Source organism: Tiliqua scincoides, chromosome 5 (genome assembly GCF_035046505.1).
Source record: "Tiliqua scincoides isolate rTilSci1 chromosome 5, rTilSci1.hap2, whole genome shotgun sequence".
Lineage (NCBI taxonomy): Eukaryota > Metazoa > Chordata > Lepidosauria > Squamata > Scincidae > Tiliqua > Tiliqua scincoides.
Window position 1 is genome coordinate 111,180,375 of NC_089825.1, and position 19,836 is coordinate 111,200,210.

General features: G+C 44.8%; 1 protein-coding gene across 1 annotated transcript; it reads right to left on the reverse strand.

The window, feature by feature from the left end:
- Nucleotides 1–1,610: 1,610 nt before the first annotated feature.
- On the reverse strand, nucleotides 1,611–19,799 carry LOC136653175 (vomeronasal type-2 receptor 26-like). The gene is made up of 7 exons (XM_066630085.1): nucleotides 19,747–19,799; nucleotides 16,781–17,072; nucleotides 14,398–15,270; nucleotides 12,888–13,085; nucleotides 4,049–4,175; nucleotides 2,119–2,250; nucleotides 1,611–1,780 (listed from the first exon to the last, which is right to left on the reverse strand). The coding sequence occupies exons 1-7, from the start codon at nucleotides 19,797–19,799 to the stop codon at nucleotides 1,611–1,613; spliced, it is 1,845 nt and encodes a 614-aa protein (XP_066486182.1).
- Nucleotides 19,800–19,836: the final 37 nt, after the last annotated feature.

Consider the following 19,836-nt stretch of genomic DNA (forward strand, 5'->3'; position numbering starts at 1 on the left):
AGCCAGGAAAATATCTGTCCCTATTATGTATAGCCGAGCTCCACTGCCCCTGAACAAAGCAGACTGTTAATGGATGATGGCTGGGTGGGCAACAGCTGCCCCACCAGCCTCAACATCTGCCCTCTTCAGGGCCCTGTGGACTCTTTCCCTCCCCTTTTCCAGATTACTAAACCCAATGGCTGCTAGCCCTGGTGGCTATGCACTATATCCAGGCTTAGTGGCAGTGTGCTCCTGGTTGCAAGGGGTCAACAGCAGGAGATGAGTAAGTTTTCTCTCCTGCTTGTAGGCTTCCCAGAGGCAGCTGGTGTAACCAGAATGAGAAGCTGTTATCAAATCAAAATGTTTTTGGCTTCTTTGTGAAGACTGCGAGTGCAGGATTTGCACAGTTCATTTTGGGAATGGAGTTCCACAACAATGGGGCTACCTCCAGTAAGGCCCTGCCTCTTCCTCCCACCAAATTGTTAGGAGTTTCAAAGGCCAAGATAGTTTGAAATGTGTCTACGCACAAATTGCAAGCCAGTGTAGATGGTGCAAAGTAGGCCCTATACGCTCACATTTATTTGCTCCTGCCAATAATCTGGTGGATGCATTTTGGTCCAATGGAAGTTTCTGAGTGGTTTTCAATGGCGGCCCTGAATATGTTGGCAGCCCCACATACACCCCAGTAGGATAGTATGACCTTGATATGTTCAGCAGATGGATAGCAGTGGCTAGAACTGCATTTTCCAGGTAGGGCCACAGTTGAAGAATCAGTCAAAGCTTGTAAAAGTACTGCAAGTCAGTGGTTACCAGAGATGTCTCTGGTGAACTCTTCTTACTGGCTGTTGTGGATGCCACAATCCTGAATTGCACAAGATTGCATCTGGGAGTGGGGGAGGATGCGGGGAGGATGCTGGGTTTCAGGGCAGCAGGAGAGTGGGCAGCGGGTTTTCCCGGGGGCAGACAGCGGGAGGCAGGGCTAGGATCTGACACTTATGCCGAATCCTAGTTCCATTCCCAGGCAGCCTGGGGCAGTTCCTGGCTGCTCAGGTTTGTGCCACCAATTTAGGTGCGGCTCTCTCTGGGGTAAGGAGAAAAGGGTACCGCAGGTGCTGCGGCTCTCCCTGAAGTAAGGGGGAAAGATTCCCCTTGCCTCAGGCCAAGCCTCAGATGGTCCAAACTTGTGCTGGATACAGCACAGACCCACCAGCCTGCCTATTCCACTGCAAGTTAGGATTGTGCTGCCCATTACATACAGACAATTGTACAGAAAAAGCCATATTCATGTACTGTCTAAAATACATAGAGATGTTTCTGCATCAAAGGTGTTTTTAAGTACTTTGCAAATCTATTCACAACGATCTTGGTTAAACTAGTCTCTAATTAGTATATTTGGGGCGTAATCCTAACCAGCTTTCCAGCACTGAGATAAGGGCAATGCAGCTTCAAGGTAAGGGAACAAACTTTGAGGAGGCCTTACTTTGAGGAGACCTCCATGACTGACACCCAAATACAGGATGCAAAACATGCCCCATTGGCACAGCTATGTCAGTGCTGGAAAGTTTGATAGGATTAGGGCCTTGTTCAACCAGGACACAAGCAGAGAACAGCATATATTTAGCCTTTAAAAATCAATGTTCATAATCTCTTTTCTCTATTATAAGTTTCTTGGTCAGATCAGCTCTTAGTACAATAAAGTAACATTTGGGGAAGAAGATGCAAAACCACAGCGCAGTGCTGGAGGCCAAGATAGCAAATATTTCCACTGTCACAACAGCTTTCCCCTTTGTGCTCAGATAAGCTGGAAGAAAGGAGATCCAAACACTGCAAAAGACCAGCATGCTGAAGATGATGAACTTGGCTTCGTTGAAGGCATCTGGTAGTTTTCTTGCTAGGAAAGCCACAGTGAACCCCTGCTAACTGGTTAAGAGGCACTTTTTCAAGTGGGTGCTCCTCTTTTATTTAGCAGGGGGAGAGTAACTGGCCCACCTCACCCCAGCAGTGTCTTTTCTAGTGGCTGTCTGCTGGTGTTGCATCTTTCTAGATTGTGAGCCCTTTTGGGACAGGGAGCCATTAGATATTTGATTTTCTCTGTAAACTGCTTTGTGAACTTTTTGTTGAAAAGCGGTATATAAATACTGTTGTTGTTGTTGTTGTTGAAGCTGAGGAGGGCCAGGAAGCCCATGTAGCCCAGGACACAGTAGAACATGAAAGGAGACCCTTCATTACATTCCAGTATGATTTTCCCAATCTCTGAGTGCAGGTCGGCATCTGGGAAAGGAGGAGAGGATGACAACCATGCAATACAGATGCCCACTTGAATGAAGGAACAGCACAGAACAATGGAGTTGGCCACTTTGTGTCCTAGAAACATCCTCATCCTGCTTCCTGGTGTTGAGGCCATAAAGACAAGGACCACCATGATTGTTTTTGCCAAGACACAAGAAACAGCCACAGAGAAAATGATGCCAAAAGTTGGTTGTTGCAGAAGGCAGGTCACCCTTCCAGGTTTCCCTATGAATAGAAGGGAACAGAGGTAGCAAAGGAGGATGGAGCTCAGAAGGACACAGGTGAGGTTCCGGTTGTTGGTTTTGACTATGGGTGTGTTCCAGTTCTTGAGAAAGGTTTGCATCACCAGACCTGTGATTACTGCACAGGAAGTAGTAAGGGAAGCTATCACAATCCCCAACGGCTCTTGGTAGGAAAGAAAGTATGTAACCTTCAGAATACATTGATCATGGTTCAATATTGATCTTCTGTGCGTGGAATGCAACGATCTGCATCGGCAAGGGACAATCGTGCCTGAAGGCATGTTCATTCATTTAGCCTAGTGCTTAATAGATATATTAAAAACCTTTGGTTTCTGATGAGATTTTATTGTAATTTCCCTTCATACTCCATTCTCACAATGTAGAAAACAAAGGAAGTGGCCAACTTATTTCAGCCACCCTCCCCATTCACCACATTCATTTCACTCACTGTTTCAATGCCTCGCTCAACACTTTTGAGGTCTCAGCCCAGGCTAGACTTTCCTCCCTCTGTTACTTCCAATAATTGGCAACCCAGTCCTAACCTGTGCTGGCCTCTGCTGTAACTAGTGCAGGTTTGGTGCAGGCTAGAGGTCTACCCTCGATAAGGGTATTTTGCCCCTTATGCCAAGAAATACCCCAGCCTGTGCTGTGAGGCTACTTGGATCTCCAGCAGCTAATGAGCTGGTGGAAGTCCGAACAGCCCCACAGAATGCAGTCAGGCCCAGGAAGGGGGTTAGAATAAAATGGAGGCCTGCTCTGCTGATCCTGCCCCTCTCCCAGGCCTGATCCAAACCTGATTCTGCCCCCCTGCTCATTAAACCCCTCCACACCTCTAGAACATCCTCCTGCTGTCCCTTCACTGCTTGGCACTTTTCCTTTCAGCACTGGCAGGCCTGTCCACCAGTGCAGCCTACACTAGAATACTGGCAAACATGCCCAATGGCATGTTTTCAACACTCTAGGCCAGTGAAGTGGCTGCTGTACCAGCAGAAGGATGAGTTAGGAGTCGGGCAGCCCAATCCTGAGCAACAGCACCAAAATGGCTGCCACTGCATCCAATGCTTACCAGGCAGCCGCCATCGACTCCCCTGGGAAAGAGAGCAGACCCTGCAATGGGGCTACTCAAGTCTGCACCAGCTATTTAGCCAGCACAGACTTGAGAGGTCTGGTGTTGGGCTGGGAGGCCAAACGCAGGGTTCTGGATCCAGCAGAGTCTGTCCTGCCCCCTGCCTTCCCCTGGAATGCCTCCCTTCACGTTCCTCTCACCTCTTTACCACCTCTTCACATGGAGCAAGCCCCAAGCTCCAGGTGGCATGTGATGAGCCTCCAGCCGGCACTGGTTCACCACAGACTGGCCTTTAGCCGGTGCAACTGCTGACCCAGCAGTGAGTCTCACATGCATGCCTAACAACACGTTTGCGGCACAACACCAGCAGAGGCCAGTGCTGGGTCCTTAGAATCAGGCCCTGACTCGGGTGTTCTGAGAACATGAGTCCCTGTTAGGAGTCATAGCCCAGTGACTCTATGGCTGCACTTACCTGTCTGATTAGAAATTGTGTTTTCTGAGCATGGCATACAATCATAGCAACAAACAGGTTTCCCCTCCCGAACTGTCCTGCTGTGTCCAAAATTACAGCTGTCAACACAAGTGGAATGGGGTGGCACCTAATCAAAAAACATGTGGATAACACTGTGAGCCATACTCTTAGCTCCATCGCAGGAGCAGCGAGACTGAGTTGGGATAGCTTGATGCCATTGACAGTAACTGAATGAGTTCTGTGAACCCAGAAAAGGTTGTGTGATCCAGCTTTTTATAACTTAAATTCCCATTTCAGGGATGGGATCTTCTGTAGCATGAGCTCATCAAGGGACCTTCTTTTATGGCTTGATGGCCTTTGATTGCTCATCCCTTGCCCTACACAGGTAATCCTATGGTTTTACACCCTACCAGGTAACAAAATGAGAAGGCAAGTGTTACCTGACATGCTGTTCTTTGAATTACCTGACACACTTTTTAAGCATGTGTATGTGTACTGGATGAATGCCAGGCAAGCATGACCCAGAACTAGTCCCACAGGCCTGAAGGAAAAGATCACCCTGCCCCCCACTCCTGCTGCCTAGCTTAGAAGAAGATTTGCCTTCCATTTGGTGAAGGATTCCATGACTGGCTGCTCCTTGTTGGATCACCAGATTTGAACCTGTAGAACAGTCACATTCTGAGAACCTCCTGACTTTGAACTCAGAAAAGAAATCCCATTAACCTGAGCTTTCTCCTCCAAACTCACTGAGGGCACAATTCAAAGAATGGTTTGAGGTGGCGCTGGCATGTAAGGCACATTTGTACATGTAAGGCCCAACTTCGGAGCTGGCTGGGTCTGTGCAGAGGCCAGTGCCAGCTTGGGAGGGCCAGATCCAGCTCCTGCACAGGCCAGACGGAATACATTTGTGCGAGGTGGTGCAGGGGGTGGGAGAGGGAGATGGGAAGGCATTCCAGGGGTGGGTGGGGGCATTTTTGGGTGGTGGAAGGCAGAATGGGAGGCAGTCCAGGCACGGGAGGGGTGTTGGATTAGTGGGGGCAGCACATTCCAGATTCTAACCACAACTCCCAGGCCTTACACAGGCTGCACAGGCTGCATCAGTGCTGGAAAGTTGGATAGGATGTGGCCCCTAATCATGTGCAAGTCAATCAGTGACAAATTGTGCCTCTGAAACTTCCTCATGCAGCTCTTAGACACTCTTTCCTGAGAAAAAAAGAACTTACAGGGGAGCCCATGACTCTGATCAGGGCAGGAGGTCTGATCTAGAGGGTAGAGCCTCCATTTGCCTGAAGATAACATCCGAAGGTTGCCAGTTCGAGGCCACCGGCACTGTGTGACTTTGAAGCAGCTGACAAGCTGAGCAGAGCTATTCTATCTGCTCTGAGCGTGGGAGGATGGAGGCCAGAATGTAAAACCAGATCAAGAAAGTAACACCTGAATGTTGTGGTTCTTGTAAGATAGAACATTCTTTCAAATTGTAAAAATTCCTACAGGGATTTAATAAGCCTGCCTATGTAAACCACCTTGAATAAAGTCTTGAATAAAGACCAAGAAAGGCGGTATATAAATACCTGTATTATTATTATTATTATTTTCTGGAATGTCTCTAAAATTGAGCAATTGGGTGAAGGGAAAGGCTATTGAGAGGAACCCACCAATGATGGTTTCTCCTGGCTTACGTACATTGTCTTGGACGCTTCTAATAAGACATGCTCTTTTTTTGTTCTGACAAACAACAGGAAGGAACATCATAAGAACATAAGAACATAAGAACAGCCCCACTGGATCAGGCCCTAGGCCCATCTAGTCCAGCTTCCTGTATCTCACAGCGGCCCACCAAATGCCCCAGGGAGCACACCAGATAACAAGAGACCTCATCCTGGTGCCCTCCCTTGCATCTGGCATTCTGACATAACCCATTTCTAAAATCAGGAGGTTGCGCATACACATCATGGCTTGTACCCCATAACGGATTTTTCCTCCAGAAACTTGTCCAATCCCCTTTTAAAGGCATCTAGGCTAGACGCCAGCACCACATCCTGTGGCAAGGAGTTCCACAGACCGACCACACGCTGAGTAAAGAAATATTTTCTTTTGTCTATCCTAACCCGCCCAACACTCAATTTTAGTGGATGTCCCCTGGTTCTGGTGTTATGTGAGAGTGTAAAGAGCATCTCCCTATCCACTCTGTCCATCCCCTGCATAATTTGGTATGTCTCAATCATGTCCCCCCTTAGGCGTCTCTTTTCTAGGCTGAAGAGGCCCAAACGCCGTAGCCTTTCCTCATGAGGAAGGTGCCCCAGCCCCGTAATCATCTTAGTCGCTCTCTTTTGCACCTTTTCCATTTCCACTATGTCTTTTTTGAGATGCAGTGACCAGAACTGGACACAATACTCCAGGTGTGGCCTTACCATCGATTTGTACAACGGCATTATAATACTAGCCGTTTTGTTCTCAATACCCTTCCTAATGATCCCAAGCATAGAATTGGCCTTCTTCACTGCTGCCGCACATTGGGTCGATACTTTCATCGACCTGTCCACCACCACCCCAAGATCTCTCTCCTGATCTGTCACAGACAGCTCAGAACCCATCAGCCTATATCTAAATTTTTGATTTTTTTGCCCCAATGTGCATGACTTTACACTTACTGACATTGAAGCGCATCTGTCATTTTGCTGCCCATTGTGCCAGTCTGGAGAGATCCTTCTGGAGCTCCTCACAATCACTTCTGGTCTTCACCACTCGGAAAAGTTTGGTGTCGTCTGCAAACTTAGCCACCTCACTGCTCAACCCTGTCTCCAGGTCATTTATGAAGAGGTTGAAAATCACCGGTCCCAGGACAGATCCTTGGGGCACACTGCTTTTCACCTCTCTCCATTGTGAAAATTGCCCATTGACACCCACTCTCTGCTTCCTGGCCTCCAACCAGTTCTCAATCCATGAGAGGACCTGTCCTCTAATTCCCTGACTGTGGAGTTTTTTCAGTAGCCTTTGGTGAGGGACCATGTCAAACGCCTTCTGAAAGTCCAGATATATAACGTCCACGGGTTCTCCCACATCCACATGCCTGTTGACCTTTTCAAAGAATTCTATAAGGTTCGTGAGGCAAGACTTACCCTTACAGAAGCCATGCTGACTCTCCCTCAGCAACATCAACTAGAAAAGCAACATCAAGAAGAGCCATCTGTATAGAAATACATGCTTAGCCATGTCACAGCTGCCCATCTGCTGCATTTTCCACACTGGCAACTACAGTGGTCACCACAACATGCACAGTAACAGATGGAGTATTACCCCTCCATTGAGCAACACAATGCAATCAGCACTGGGCTGGGGATTTAACTGCCTGTATTTTTTTATCTGGATTGTTTATTGAAGGAGTGAAAAAATAGTTATAATAATAGTTATTTTTAAAATTATACAGTAGATAAATGCCTTCCTGAAAAAAGAACAGATGATATCTCCCTCAAGTCATATAGAATCTGGTTGTGCCCTCCAAGCAGATATGTTTGTTCCATCTGAGCCAAACCGCCATCTCTTTCTCAGTGAAGCAGTATGGGAAAAATGTGTTGCCCTAAACACATGAGGCAAATAATTTGGAAAATAACTTAGGTCATATTTGTTAAATTGAGCCAATAAAAATCTTGCAATGATTCTGAGGTGGGCCTCCCCTAAAATCACTCCTTCCTTCTAGCACGGGTAGAGGGAAGAGATAGCCAAACACCACCAATTTTCCTTTTGACCATTCCTGACTCAAAGCTGCAGAGTGTCAGTTGACAACCCAAGCTTCTCTACACCAGCCCCAAAGTCATTGAGGCACTGCCTCCCCCTTCCTGGAGTGAAGCAACATCTAGCCAGCATCCACAGAGTAAGAAGGGCAAGCCACAGAAGCAACACTTTTTATAACTGTCCACCATATGGCATAGCCACTGTGCTCCAAACTTCCAACATTCCTCTTCCATAACTGGTGGCCACCACACCCTGGCTCTTCAACATTGCTCCTTGACATCACTCCAATGGTGGCCACTGAGATCCAATCTTCCGAAGATTCCAAAAACATATCAATTTGCTATGGTAGACATAACAGTCAGAGCAATGGTGGACATAATGCTTAAACACTGATGACATCCATTGACTAATTCCCTGAATATGACTGTCCCTCATGTTCATACAGGCTGCAGAAGTGGCTGCTCCCATATGGAATGAATGCACCTCATAAACCCTGGGCAAGAGGTCAAGCCCCCTGAGCCCCTTGCAGACATCTGCCCTGAAGATCATTTCAGTACACCCATCCCAGTGGAATAGGCAATCAAAAGCTTGCCGCTGTCACAATGGTAACCCAAGTTTACCTTAGTCAGAACAACTGATTGGAGCCACAGCTCCATCTGCTGCCTCCACCAGTCAAGTTCTGGATCCTGAGCTGCCCTTCTGGAAATATGTTCATCATAGGACAACCAGTCTGTGCTGGTGTAACTGCAAAATGTGTGCTGAATAAGACCAAGATATCTAATTAGCACAAGAGCCTTGTTCAGCTACATCTACAGGATGATCCCCATATAAATGGTATATCCTGATAGGCAGTTGGTCCAGCTATGGTCTATTTTCCTCTTACAACCATCTCTTGATCCCTCCTTGGCTTCCCATTCTTGGGAGTAGGCTGGGACTCACAAACTAAACAAGGCCACATAATGCTCTTTCCAGATCTTTTCCTTCACCACAGGGATATGATACTATCAGGAAAAGAGGAGGAAGGTAAGTTCTGGGAAAGGATAGGCTGATCAAAGGGACCAGTGCCTAGTGGTTAGCATGCACATACTCCTCAAGGAGCTGCTCAATGAGCAAGACCAGAAACTTCAGACTTAAGATCATTGGTTCCCAACCTTTAGGAGCCTGTGAACCACTGAAACAAAAACTGGAATTGTTGTGGACCACATACAACCCCCCACCATGCCCCACACACACAAAATACAATTAAATTTGTAAGAATTAGAACAATTTATTATTTATAGAGAAGATCTGTGGGGTGCTGCTTTTGTTGCCAGCTGTGGTCGATCCGTACTCTACCCTCTCTGGTGATCTCTGGGGAAGCATCTCCTGAGTGAGCACTCCCCCACGGACTAGCAGAGAGGGCAAAGAATAAACCTGCCGCAACCAATGCAGAAGGTGATCAAAGGTAATCTTTCTTTTCCTGAGACCTCACAGACCACTTCTCAGGGTCTCACAGACCACCAGTGGTCCACGGACCACAGGTTGAGAACCAGTGCTTTAGATCAAACTCAGGACAGCCAAGAAATGGGAACCTAGGCCTTTATAATCAAATTTAATCTGAATATATGGCAAAATAATATAAATTCAGATCCATATTCCTCCATATGTTGCTATTAATGTATGTTCTGTAGCTGAATAGGGATAACTGAAGCACTTGAAGCCCAGTGCAGAACCAGAATCCAATAAGATGCTCCTTCATATCTCTAGAGCAGGAGTGCCCAAACCCTGGCCCTGGGGCCACTTGCGGCCCTCAAGGAGTCCCCAGTCTCCAATGAGCCTCTGGCCCTCCGGAGATTTGTTGGAGCCCGCACTGGCCCTACGCAACTGCTCTCAGCGTGAGGACAACTGTTTGACCTCTCGCGTGAGCTGTGGGATGAGGGCTCCCTCCACTGCTTGCTGTTTCATGTCTGTGATGCAGTAGCGGCAACAAAGGAAAGGCCAGCCTCACTTTGTGCAAGGCCTTTTATAGGCCTTGAGCTATTGCAAGACCTTCATTCATTCTTATAAGTTCATCTTTAATTTATTCATTTATGTAAACTTATGTAAATTTATTCAAATTTTAAATGTAAATTAATTCTTTTTTCCCCTGGCCCCCGACACAGTGTCAGAGAAATTATGTGGCCCTCCTGCCAAAAACTTTGGACACCCCTGCTCTAGAGTCACGTCACAACTGCAGAATAATTCTAATACAGACTTTTCTGTATTAGATGCTTACTTGTTTTTCAATACTAGCTGGACTTTGGTATTCAACTCAGGCCTCAGCACTATTATATAGCATTTGGGGAAAAAGATACAACTCAGTAAACCAGCACTTGAGGCCAAGATGGAGAAGATCTCTACAGCCACCATGTACTTTCCCTTGGTGCTCAGGTAAGTTGGAACAAATGACAACCACACACTGCAAAACACTAACATGCTGAAAGCGATGAACTTGGCTTTGTTAAAGGTGCTGGGCAACTTTCTGGCAAAAAAGGCCACAGTGAGGGTCACCAGAGCCATCAATCCCATGTAGCCCAGGACAGAATAAAACATGATGACAGAACCTTCGTTACATTCCACCACAATCTCTTTAGTCAGAGAGTGCAAGTCCAGATGTGGGAATGGTGGGGCAGTGCAGAGCCACACAATACAAATTTCCACTTGAATCAGGGAACAGGAAAGAACAACTGAGTTTGCCATTCTTTTCCCCAACCATTTCCTGATCCTGCTTCCTGGCTTGGTGGCCATGAAAGCCAGGACCACAGTGATGGTTTTGGCCAACACAGAAGAAACAGCCACTGAAAAGACAATGCCAAAAGCTGTCTGTCGAAGAAAGCATGTCACTGCCCGAGGCCGGCCAATGAAGAGCAAGGGGCAGAGGAAACAAAAGAAGAGGGATAAGAGAAGGGAATAGGTGAGCAGCTCATTGTTGGCTTTGACGATGGGGGTGTTTCAATGCTGAAGGAAAATTCCTAGCACAGCCATTGTGATTAGAACCAGAACCAGAGCCAAGACAGCCAAGGTGATCCCCAAAGGCTCTTCATAGGACAGAAAGTTTGGAACCTTAGGAAGGCACTGATTTCTCCCCTTGTTAGGATAATGATCTTCTGGGCACTTGAAACAGTCAGCCATATCTGCAAACAAAGGAAAGATTCTAGTTGTGGTATGTTAAAGATGTCATAATTGTTGCCATCACATATCCACTTGTCTTTTAAAATAAAATACAGTGCTCAATGCTTGGATTAAAATATTGTTGAGCTCTGCAACATTCTCAAATACACATGTATACATACATATTCACACAGTAAAAAGAAGAGGTGAAATTTTGAAAAAAGAGGAATACAGGTTGAGGTTATTCGAGTGGGTTCCCAGAGTGGATGGCAAAAATTGCACTTATAGCAAATCAATTTAAAAAACAAAGTTCCTTTGCTCAGGTGATTTAAAAACAGCCTTGCTAAGCTTTGTGATGTTAAGATAGAGTCATTAAAACGACAGTTCAACAATCAGTCTCTATTCAGGCCCCTAGAAAGGATTATCTTTCTTTCAAGTGTTCAGGGGGAATAGGGGGTGGTCGCTTGGAGAGAGAATGATTGATGGATTGTCAGCTGGCTGTCCTCTCTTTAACTATTGTAAAGGACTGTTTTCCTTTAATTTAAAGGGCGCTTCTCATCATGTTGAGATAAAAATCTCTACAACTGTAAGGAAAACATTTTAAAGGGGTACATTTTTCCCCTTCGCCAGGGTTCAGCACATTCCTTCTCATTTGCAGTGGCCATTCGTGTTGAGTCAAATCCATGTATAAAAAATCCGTGTATAACAAGGTTGGACCTGTATCTTTCTTTTGAGTTTGGGAGCTAAAGTAGACAAACTTCTTAGAAGCTCCTATTTCAATCTTGCTAAAACTTTGTCAAGAGCCGTGCAGCTGGGTCATCATTAACAATGGGAGATTTTCAGGACAAGAAATTTTTTTTTTCTCATTTGCTTGCCTGCCCCACTCCCTCCCTTATAAAATCTGCAATCTTTTGTAAATTTGGGCCTTTGGGGAAGCCCAATATGAGGGACCCCATCCCATGTTTCAGACCGTATGACGAGAGATTGTTTAACTATACACTGCTTTTTCAATGTCACTTTGAACGTGCTGATGCCTGAGACTCCAAATTTTGTGCGCATGCCCACAGAAACACTCTATACAGATACCAAATTCCCTTCACAGAACTGCACTCCTACCCTTCTGGTCTGAAATCTTCCCATCAGGACATGAAGCACAGTCATAGCAACAAAACGGTTCCCCCTCTTTCTTGTTTTTGCTGTAACCTGGGTGGCAATGGTCATTACACACAGCAAGAGGCAGCACCTATCCAGAACAAGAGAGAGCATGGAAGTTCAAGTTTTGGAGGAATCGTGTTCAGATTTGGACACTATTACAATATTGATTAATGGGTTGTCAATTAGAGGCAGGGCATTCACATTATTAAAGCACAATGCACTGATTGTGTGATTGGCAGAACAAATCTTGTATTTAGACATATTTGATTAACATAAGAACATAAGAACAGCCCCACTGGATCAGGCCATAGGCCCATCTAGTCCAGCTAGATCACATCTCCGTCCAAAAAGGAGATAGATACTAACCTCAAAGATTGTGTGTGTGGGGGGGGGGGGGAAATGTTCAGAATCAGTCAGGTATTAGTTTAAGACAATGGTTCTCAAACTGTGAGCCATGGCTCCCCAGTAAGGCTCATCCAGGGGAGCCATGGAATCCTCACAAAAAAACTGCCACACTTTACAATGTATAGGATTGTAGCCCTAGTGGGGAGTCACAGCCAATAGCCCAGTAGGTCAAGAAAGCCATTAGTCAAAATGGTGTGAAAGCCACTGGTTTAAGTCAATGAAAGTTTACACTGCTCATTTGCCTGCTGTGCTCCACAGAGAAGCCAGAAATTGGCAGTAAGCTGAGAAAACCCTGATTAATTTCAAGCTGTAGCACTATTTAGTGTAATTCACCCAATAATATTGGAGGAATTTTCTAAGTCAACACCAGAGCACTGTTTCAACGTGCTCTTTACTCTGATGTGCAGCCCGATCTCACCTGATTAAACTTGCGGTGCAATGTAATGATCTCCTTATTAATGCTGAACTCTGCAGAGAATGGAGCCTGTGGATCCAGCCTTCCTACTTTTGTTCTTCTGAAGGATTTGTTGGAGAAAGTCACCCAGTTGATGATGTCAAATCCAGTGGCTTGTTCACCATTTGCATTAAAATAAATGAGGTCCCCGGCACTTTTTTTCTTCTCAAAAAAGGGTGAAGCTGGATTGAAGAGGCAAGGACAAATCTCAAACAGTGGTGTAGCTACAGGGGGGTGCAAAGCACTAGGTTTTGCAGGGAGCCTCACTGCAGTGTGCAAGCAGCTCCTCCCCTTTGAAGCCTCAATTTTGCTCCCCCTACTTGCAATGACTCCAAAGGGGAGGGGGATGGGCCGCTTGCACGCTGCAATGAGGCTCCTTGTAAAACTTAGTGCTTTGCACCCCCTTCTAGCTACGCCACTGATCTCAAAATATGAAATAAAGAGAAGAACGCTGAAATTATTCCTCCTGTAAAAAGGAGATGTTTCAGGCACTGAAATGGAGATATTTGGGAAATACATTTTCTCCTGAGGATGAAGTCATGCTGTCAAAACTAACTGTGCTCCTCTCCCTCTCATCAGTCTGCCATTGCCTCTGTGAGGAGGAGGAGAGAAAGGAACTTTGTATTGTGCTGTAAACCAAATGTGAGCCAGCTTAAGGGCCTCCTAGGAGGTGGAAAGGCAAACAAGGTCTAGATCAGTGGTTGTGAAAGGCCCTAGAGGCTGCTGTCTGATTCATAAATGCCAAGGGGTGTGGCTAAAATGGTGATTGGGCAGCAGTGCCCTCCCCCCCAGTAGCAACTTGTTTAATCCTTGATGCACATAGCCTAATCTGCCCTGTCAGTTTCATGAACCACCAAAAAATGGGTCACAACCCACTGGTGGGTCCCATACCCACAGTTTGAGAACCACTGGTCTAGATTAAATCAATCCATTTTAATTTCTCCAAGGAACTGAGAGGCTGGACATTTTTCCTACTCTTCGGGCACACAATTGTAACAGGGTCTCCCAACTTAGGTGTAGGAGCAGAACACCCAACAAAGCTCTGGAAGTATCGAGATTGACCACTCCTGTGTAGAACTCCACTATGTGTCTGCACAGATCATTCAAAAAACTGTAGTTACAACATCAGCCAGTAGCGGACCTGCCGTTACGTGAAAGGGGCAAATGCCACACGCGCGGAGCCCTGTGCACGGACCACGGGGAAACCTTACTGAGGCTCCTAACGCAGTCAAAAACTGTGCTTCCGGTTTACTGGAAGCACAGTTTAATACTGCAGGGAAGCCTCAGATGGCTTCCTCGGTTCATCCTGGAGTCTCATGAGGCTCCACTTCATTTTGGTGAGTGGGGGAGATGGATTTGTGGGGGGGGGGGTATTTTGCAGGGGGCAGCATCGTGTACCTTTGGCCCAGGCGTGGGACTTGGGAGGTCCTCCACTGACATAAGCAACCTGTCTTTGCAGATGGAAAAGTGTTACCTGCCAAGGCTGCAGATCTGGAGGCCCAATCCTATTTCCATCCATCCCCATGGTCCCCAGCTTGTGTCTGGATGAGTACATGTCGTGTAAAGCATGTGCCACAACATGGATGGCATTGTAGATGTTATAGCTTTGGGAAGTCATACTCATTTCAAAGTAAATCCCAGGAAGGCACTCAAGTTTGTTCCCCACAGAGCATGTGTTCATTTTCTCTGCCTCTTTGGAAGCTGGTAATAAGGATTTAACTGCTTGCTCCCAGAAGAGCCTGATGAAGCCATCTTCTTTGGGCCAATGTGAATTCAGAACATGAAGGAAATATTGGAACCCAAACACATCATTGGAGTTAACCATAAAGGATAACGCACCATGGAAGACTTCAGTGTCTAAAGTATTAAAATATGGTTGTGATGAGAAATCCCACTGAGCAGTCATAACCCACACCTTACCCATAGTTGTCTCAGTCATATTTTCCATTTGTGCAAGATATAGAAAATATTGCAACATTATCATGATGTGAGTATCTGCATTTACAACAAGTACTTTGACTTTGCTCTTGGTCAGAAAAAGACTCAAGCTCTCTTGAGATCTTGACAAGTAGGACGTTTCTATCATGTTATCAATGGAAGTGAAAGCCGGTAGCCTATCAATGAAGGCGGAACAAATGCCATTCTGGGAAAGCAGGGGCTTCAAGTATTGCACAGAGATTTCTCCTTTGTCATCATCTAGTGCAAGGATGCCAATCCATGACCATTGTAAGTATAGAAGTAACTGGACAATCCCTGTATATTGATGAGCTTCGTTAGGGACCATCTGGTAGGTGGAAGGCAATTGGATGCTGTTATTCATCACAGGAGTAAAGAAGCAGTATGTGATCTAAGCAAAAACAAATGGATAGAGGACTGTTGGAACATAGTTATAGAGTTATAGAGTTATATAACATTGGAACATAGTTATAGAGCCATCTATAGATACCAGAGGGAAGTGTGTTGTCCTGGAGGTACATTTCAGAGACTACCTGTCTTGGACATTTTCTTTGACCTACTAGGGTGTCTCTCTACCTGGCTTCCTTCCTACCCCTCTCCCTCTCTCTCCTCCTGATCCTACAGTATACTGACCTCTCTTCATCAGCTCTGACCAGCCACATGGAGTCTACAATGCAAAGAGGTTGCAAATGAGAGGATCCTCATTTACCTGGGAGTAAGCCCCGTTGACTATTATGGGGCTTACTTCTGAGTAGACATGCCTAGGATTGGGTATCAAGTCCGCCCCGCGTGCTGATTGGGCAGCTAGAGAAGCCCACAGAGTGAGTGAGGAGGAGGGAGACAGGAGCAGGCAAGCAGGTCGGAAGCGAGTGAGTCTGCTGAGGCCACCAGCCCAAGAACTGGCTGGTGAAAAGGGTCCTGGTGCCCCAGTTTGCCTGCAACTCCACAAAGCAACCCTCCCTGCCTTGTCTTTTGCCTTTTAGGGGAAGGGCATTGGGCCACAATCCTATCCATACTTACCTGGGAGTAAGCCCCATTGACGATAGTGGGGCTTACTTCTGAGTAGACATATTGCCTAAGATTGGGCTCTTGGTCGCAGTCTTTTTTCTTAAATACAGGAGCAGGCAATTGGCACTTCTCCCCACCCCACTCCCTCCCACAGGCACATCCCTCCCCAAATCTCAAAATCACAGTTAGCACCTCTCTTATTGTCCCTCCCTTCACTCCTCTGCACCTTTCAAAGGTCCACAATCGCTTTCCCCCCCTCACTCCAGCTGAATCCTGCATTTCTTTCAATCATGCGTCTTCATTGCCTCTCACCCCACATCTCTCCACTATGTGCTCAGTCTGACCTCTCTTTGCCAACACTTTCTGGCATTACATTTTAATAACAACATTTTTCCTCCTTTCCAGAATCACATACACTTTCCTCTCCAAACTTCTTGTGAGTCTTTGGCTGCAATCCTAACCACACTTTCCTAAGAGTAAGCCCCATTGAACAAAACAGGACTTACTTCTGAGCAGACCTGGTTAGGATTGTGCCCTTTATCATGTAATGATTTAATTGTATTAATTATATTAATTAAAAATTAGTTTCACATCTTTGCTAACAAGAAAACCAAATATAAACTGAAATATCCATTGCAGGGTGCCATTCTGATTTAAAAAAAAAAAAATTATTTCACACATCATAAATATTCAAATATATTTAAGCCACATATAGTATGTAAAGGTATATATTAAATACAGAAAGAAAATATTTCAAAATAATTTCCCTTCCTTCCCAAACAAGAGCTATTTGTTCCAATCAAATTTTCTTTTCTCTGCACCAAAACAACAGACTTGAGGATGAAAAATTTGCAAGCCAAATTTGTGAAACCTTGATAGGTCTCACATCCTACCTGTGGAATTTTATAGATGTTTAAGATATTAGACATATGGAGGGAGGTTTCAGAATCAAGACCCCCGATGACAGTGATTACATTCTTCTGGATACCACAGCTGTAGTTGGGGATGATAGTTTTCATGGTGAAGAGAAGGTTGAAGGTATTCTGGTACGTTATTCTTGCATTGCAGTAGTCGTCATGGATGTGAAAGCCCAGACTGACATTTGGTAGGATCTTGGGGTTCTCATTGATCTCCTTCACAGCAAATACTAATGACAGAACATGCTGGTAGTTCTTTGGCACTACACTAAAATTAAAATGTCATGGCACATAAAACACATAAGAATATTGAACTTTATGAACTTCTTGTAAATATTTATCATCAATTTATATTTATATAGCATGTGCACTGTATACAATCCCAGTTGACACATGTGATTGGGACCGGGATATATCTATCTTCAACATCATAAGGAAATAAAAAACAAACCAGAAACCACTGTTGGCTATTGCAGCACTTCAAAGGTTTAAAAACAGTTCTATGATCTGCTGTGAATTCTCTCAAGACAACATTAACAGCATTCTCCTAGCGTTATTTACTCGTAAATACTGCAACTTAATTTGCACCCGTGTAATACACCATCAGAAATTTCAGGGCAGACTTGAGAATACACTGGCACGCATCTTCATCAACAAGATACATCACAGAAATATTATGGTGGCAAAAATGAGGACATAAGGAACATTTTGAGTTATGTGTTGCGAGTGCAGAACTATTAGTGAAATGCAGAACTGGCAAAGAGTGAGCAAAACCACAGTAATGAAAATAAGGGTATCGTGTAAAAAGATATAAACATACAATATTGAATGTACACTAGCCCATTCACACACAGAGATAACATTTGTAGTTCTCCAGTGTGCTTTCCACATTCCATGCATATGCATTTGGCTAAGTATTTTAAAGGACTGCTCCCTCTCCTTTCTACTCAAACCTCATCAACTTGTGTTTAGATCTCAGAACTCCTTTTTTTCTTCTTCTGAGCAGATGGAATGTGCAGAAATCTTCCAGAATGCCATCGAAGTGAAGCCAATGATGCACAGTTAACCCCAATCAACTGAAAATGACTTCTCAGAGTTAATAGCACAAAGGGTTTCAAATATTACTTCAGGTTTTTTTTGGGGGGGGGGTGAGTTGTCAATTTCTTTGACTGGGTATGACTTGGCAAAATGCTTATTTTCTTCTGCACTAAATGTTCTGTGCTGTCATTTGATGCCCCATTTGTTTCTCCAAAACCACACCAATTGTTAAAAAAAAACTATCAAGAAATTGGCACCAATGTCATAAATACATGATCTCTGGATCAATTTTTCCACCTAAAAATTATATGATAATGCTTGGATTATCCAGTTTTATTAGCAATAAACCAAAACCTACTGCAAGTTATGAAAACAGAATTATCCCTTACATAGTTTCATCAATGTGTTTTGTGTCTGGGTGTTCTAAAAAAGGACATGGGTTCAAACTCGGCAATGAGCTGAGAAGTCATTCCTCCAATAACAAGGTCACCTGCTTGATAATACTCATGTGGAATGAGAAGGGGATTTCTCCTGCTGCACATGGAAATATGTGTCACACCTGAAAATTCAGTTAGAAGTAGCAAGAGAAAGAATTTCATCAACACAAACTCCACTGCCATCTTGAAGGCAAATCCTACATATAATCAGGACATTCCCTGTTTCCACCTAGCTGAAAACCATCCAATACTAGCCTACCCTCTGACATCACTGTATCTTGACTGATCTAATCAACCTGTTCAAACCTTGCATTACTCAGAAAAGGGAAGACTAGTATCACAGCCCTGCCTGTCCTTTGCCTGAATAATGAATGGTAGTGAAGTGCTTTATGTAAGCTTTCAAATTTCTTGATTCTACTAATGGTTTCCAAGTCCGTGAGGGCTTTGGCAAAAAGGATGGTTAATCACAATGATTTGAGATCATCAAAGCTCCCCTACCCAAAGGACAGTTCTCCATATGACAATCATTGGATTATAATCATTTGTCTGATATGACTACAACTCTCCTCTGTTCCTTAGAGAGTAGCAGGAGGGGCAGACTGATGCAACATCAGCTGAAGATTTGACCCTGTGAATGAGGCAAGGACAATGTTTTGTACTGAACAGATGATGCTTAAGGAGGAAGATAAAAGCAAGTATTAACACATGGGAATAAACAGGTCACAACTTTACTGAAGGAAGGCATACATGGATTAGCTAAAACCAATGTGGAGGAGGTAGATCTAATCCCACCCTAAAGATGCTCTGAGAGGCTGGACCTGGACAGCCAGCTGCAACATCCTCCACTAAACTCAAACCTGAGCTACACCTGATGGCTGGTAACCATTTCCCTTGAATGGAGAGGCAGGTGTAAAGTAGATTCTCCTGTAAGATGAACTAGGTGTAGCCTACCTTACAACTACAAACAGCCACCCCATTCCTGAATGCTCCAGTCTCAAATATGTTTTCCCATTTTTCAGATCAGTTGAGATTGACTTCCTGAGCTCTTCGCCTTAATTTGTGGCATGTTCCACATCCAATAAAAATGAATGAGTGCCAAAGCATGGCATGCAGGACCAAATGACACTGTATTATTTCTGGATTAAAAATGGTATAGAATAAGTAATCACAGGATCAAGCAAATCACTGGAGTGAAATAGAAGCACAGAATTGCCCATGTTGTTCCACTAATTCAGCTGTTTCCACTATACTAATTTTCTGGGCACCATTCCAACATTAATTGGCCAAGGCAGAAGCTACCCCAGATTCTTGTCCCATCTTCTTTGTCCCAGTGCCTAGAGAGTCACTTCTTTCAAACTGAGCTACGCCAATATGAGATCTAAAGCATAAGATCAGAACTGCCCCTGCATCTCTACCAACTTTCAGCCCTTTGAACCATCCCAGCTCTCTGGCCATACCAACACTTACTAACTAAAGTCAAATTCATCCCAGATCCCTGCACCATCTCTTCTTTGCCCCATTACCGAGGAGGGACAAAAAGAAATTCACCTCCCAACC